The sequence below is a fragment of the Mandrillus leucophaeus genome, unplaced genomic scaffold (assembly GCF_000951045.1).
Source record: "Mandrillus leucophaeus isolate KB7577 unplaced genomic scaffold, Mleu.le_1.0 Scaffold249, whole genome shotgun sequence".
NCBI classification, from domain to species: domain Eukaryota; kingdom Metazoa; phylum Chordata; class Mammalia; order Primates; family Cercopithecidae; genus Mandrillus; species Mandrillus leucophaeus.
The window spans coordinates 488382-492642 of record NW_012102576.1 but is presented as its reverse complement, the minus strand read 5'-3'; the positions used below and the strand labels follow the sequence as shown (position 1 = coordinate 492642).

At 40.3% G+C, this 4261-nt stretch overlaps 1 protein-coding gene across 2 annotated transcripts in view; it reads left to right on the top strand.

Moving 5' to 3' along the window:
* The first annotated feature begins 3851 nt into the window (after positions 1–3851).
* LOC105541981 (pregnancy zone protein) overlaps positions 3852–4261 on the top strand; it is a 63007-nt gene continuing 62597 nt past the window's right edge. The window contains exon 1 of one of the 2 annotated variants that reach the window (XM_011983306.1): positions 3852–4035. Coding sequence is in view for 1 of the 2 variants with exons in the window: in XM_011983305.1 (XP_011838695.1) it covers positions 3859–4035 (177 nt within the window). In the remaining variant the exon portion in view is untranslated. The remainder of the gene's footprint in view (positions 4036–4261) is intronic. The other variant, XM_011983305.1, reaches the window with a different exon arrangement.

Genomic DNA, 4261 nt, shown 5'->3' with positions numbered 1-4261 from the left:
TAGTAAAATTCAACAATTATAAGACTTCTTTTTCACCTCTCTGTAGTTCCTCTCCTCTAGAGGACTGTGGTCTCCATTAACTCCTAATAGAGAAAAGTGTCAGAGTCCTTGGTCTCAAAAAGTTCTCCGTCCTTCTTGGCTACTGTCAGTCTGACTTCTTCTTACCTGCTAGCATGCACTGTTGAAGTTTAGTCATCTGGTTTCTCTCGTGTGGTCAGGACCCAACAGTCCTCTCTACCTGACTGTCTCACTTCAGCTGTTTCATATCCCACAGAACTCCTACCTTTGCATCCTGCCTCAAATACTATGGCTATTGTTCCAACCCAGCCTGTGATGCAGGGCCACTTTGCCCCTTTGCAGATCAGGCCATTTAAGGTCCCTGGCCTTAACCCAGCTGCCTTTACATTTCTTCCAGAGAATGGTGAGAACTCTTGGGTCCAATAATAGCACATAGGCACTGAGGTGTCCTGGAGAGGTTAAACTTCTGCCTCTCTCTTGCATACCCACACTGCACTTCTAGATGCCTATTGTGTCTCCTATATTTCAGATTGATACAGGGAAGTCTTCAGAGTCCCAAATGGGGAAAGGGATAAGGGGTCCCTCTGCTCTGTGTGTTACCCTTATTCATCTGACATAACTAGCCCTCTTCAGGCCAAAGCGCAGAAAGCAGAAATAAGGACTTCAATCCAGTAAGTCTCCTGCTTTCCTCAGGCTTTTTCCTTGCACAGTTTCCTGGCAACCGGTAGGGGTACATTTCTCCCCCACTATCCCTCTACCTCATCTACAGCTGTGGGCGCTACTACTTCCGGCTGCACTCCACCCAGAAAGCATTTGGAGTATGTGGAGGCTATTTTGCTTTCTGAGAGCAGACTGAATGGATAAAGCGAGTGGCGTGTATTGGGTCAGAAACATGAAGCAATTTGTGGTTTTGGATGCAGTCCTACACTGCATAGGACCATGCTGCCATTGAAACCATCCTTTTACAAGAACAGCAAGCCTCATGCCCTAGTTATCACAAGCAGAAGGGGTGTTTTCTCCCTTTGTAAGGAGAAAACTTAACTTTATCCCTCCAGAATTAACCCTTGATGTGATAAATGAGAGAAAGATTGCCAAAGAGACCCAATAGCCGTTCTACCCTGCCTTGGGGCAGTAAGCTTCAGAGAGATGAAGGCTTCAGGGGAATAAAATGAAAAAGAGAAAATTAAAAGTTATCACTTTAATATTTGCTAAATTTAGTCCCTGCTAAAAAGGCAAATATTTAAAATGCAAACATTCAAGATTGAGTAATATATTAAAACATTTTAGCAGCTCACTACCAGTGAAATCTTGGGCCAGTTTGTCAACCTGGATTTGTTCCAATTTCAGTATCTATTTAAAAATATTAACTGAACTCCTACAAAACAGCTCTTTAGAATATCAAATATGTGTGGAATTAATTTTTACTCATGATAATTTTTGGCTTATAATTTATAAGAATAAAAATAGTATATTAGATAAATTATAAATATATGTATACACCTTCTTATTAAGATCAAAGAGCTAAAGGGAAAATTTGGGGATGGGGAGGTAAAAATGATAAATTTTTATTATGTATTATGTCCTTAAAAGAGCAGTGATCAGGAGATCAGAAGCATCCAGATACCAGAAAAAGATTAGACTTAAGGGACTAGCTGAATGACTGTCAGTGAGTTACTTAACTGCCCTCAACTTCTCTGCTAGAGAACAAAACCATACCACTCATATAGTAAAATCATCTGAAACTTGGATGATTTAAGAGTGGCCCTAGAGATTCACGGCATATAGCTTTACCCAGGAACACTTTAAAACACATGTAGCAAGACTGTTGTGCTGGAGCAGACTACATGGAGGATGAGGAAACCAAATTTGAGTTCCAGATTCCACAACTCAATTATCCTTGCATCCTCTCCTCCAAGTCTCACACCTATTAATTTTGTAAAGTAATAATATTGGGTTTCTTGTGTCAAATTGCCTGTCCAGAAAACAATTTAAAAGGTAAGAGTTTATGTTGCCAATGGAAAAGTAAGGGTAGTAAAATAATATAAGAAAATAATAGTTTTTACTTGCAAATTTACTCTACAAATGGCTTAACCCTGCAGACATTGAATTGTGAATCGTTGAAACGTTAAAGCTTTGAGGAGTTAGATTTTCATCATGATTTACTGATTTGGCATGGGGGCAGGGATTTTATCCTTCTGTTATGTATTCAAGTTTTGGGGACTGATGAGGATCTCATGTTTTAGCTTTCATGAACATGGAGAGTATCATGTATGTACCTTACAGCATTGCTGGGAAGATTAAATGGCTTAATACACAGACCGCTTAACAATTCCTGTCGTGTGGCAGATACTCAAAAAAAGCAACAACAGAAACACATTCTCTTTCAGCCCATAGGAGTTCAGAGAGTGGAGAGATTATACTGAGTTGCAGTCTTCTGGAAAGTGACAGGAAAATATGCCGTGGAGGGCATTAGAGACAAAGGACACTCATCAATAAAGCTAAGGCAAGAATGTGAGGTTTACACAAGAAATTGCCTGTGCCTCTGAAAAACTGAAAACACTGAACAATTTAAATAAAAAAGGCAAGACTTTTCAAAATAATATGTACTTTTAGTACTCACATAAACTTTTCTTTTCTTTTCTTTTCTTTTTTAGACAGAGTCTTACTCTGTCACCCAGGCTGGAAAGCATTGGTGCGATCATAGCTCACTGTAGCCTTGACCTTCTGGGCTTAAGTGATCCTTCTTGCCTCAGGCTCCTGAGTAACTGGGACTACAGGCATGCGCCACCACACAACCAAACCTGGCTAAACTTTTTATTTTGATTTTTGTAGAGATGGCGGGGGGGCCTCACAATGTTGCCCCCAGGTTGTTCTCAAACTCCTGGCCTCAAGTGAGTCTCCTGCCTCAGCCTCCCAAAGTGCTGGGAATTAGGTACAAGCCACTGCTCCCAGCCTGAACCTGTTTTGTTTTGTTTTTGTTTTTTTTTAATGAAAAAGATAACCTATCCACCCATGTGATTCTGAAACAAACATATATTTATAAACGTGGGCATACTAATATTAAATTATTAATGTTGTTGCCTCAAGAAATTAAGCATAAAGGGAAATGATAATAAAATATAGTGTGCGTTTGTGTAGTGTGTGTGTGATGGGGAGTTGTGCATGTAAATAATTGACAAAATTTTCAAACTTGTTGATAACATATTGACTTTGAGCTGTATCTGAGGAGCCTAAGAGAAACAGCAAATACTTTTTTTCAGTGTTGCTGATGTTAACGAAATGATTTCACAATATACACATGTGCTGTTTTGTGTAGTGATATATGCTTACTGAAGTTCTTTCAGTTAAATGTCTGTAAATCTAGTCATGGTGTTCATTCCAAAGTGATGTTTATCTAGACAGATTTTAATGTAAGTCCTTTTTAAAATGAATAATCACTCCCAATTTATTATTTACGTGTGTGTGTTTGTGGGTGTGCACTTTTATGGATATATATTCAAGAATTCAGATACTTTTTGAAGTTCAAAGTTAAAGTTTAAAGAGTTCAGATTGCTCTTTAAAGCCAGGAATGCCGGTGAAATTGTAACATCTTGGAAAGCACTCTCCAGTGTTGCGTGGCTCCAGATTGTGTGGCTGAGGCATGACTGATGAGTAAAAGATAAAATGTTTGTGCCGATCTGTGACAGAACCTCCATTGTATTGTTCTTAGTCCATTGACTTTTGGAATAAAACTGATTGCACCAATGAATACATATTGTTATGAAAACACATTTATGAATGAAAACGCTTACCATCATCAGTTTTTCTCTAATTTACACTTCTTCCTTTCCCAGGCAGTATATGGTGCTGGTCCCCTACCTGCTCCACACTGAGGCCCCTGAGAAGGGCTGTGTCCTTCTGAGCCACCTGAACGAGACAGTGACTGTAAGTGCTTCCTTGGAGTCTGGCGGGGAAAACAGGAGCCTCTTCACTGACCTAGTGGCGGAGAAGGACTTATTCCACTGTGTCGTCTTCACTGTGAGTGCTATGGTGCCAGCTGGCTGTCCCTGCTTGATACATTTTATTGAGTTCTATAAGTCATGGTGATGGAGCTCTGGTGTGCAATCCCAAGGAATGACTTTAAGAATGTAGTTAGGACCTCAGGGGCTGGGCGCGGTGGCTCACGCCTGTAATCCCAGCACTTTGGGAAGCCAAGGCGGGCAGATCACGAGGTCAGCAGATGGAGACCATCCTGGCTAACACG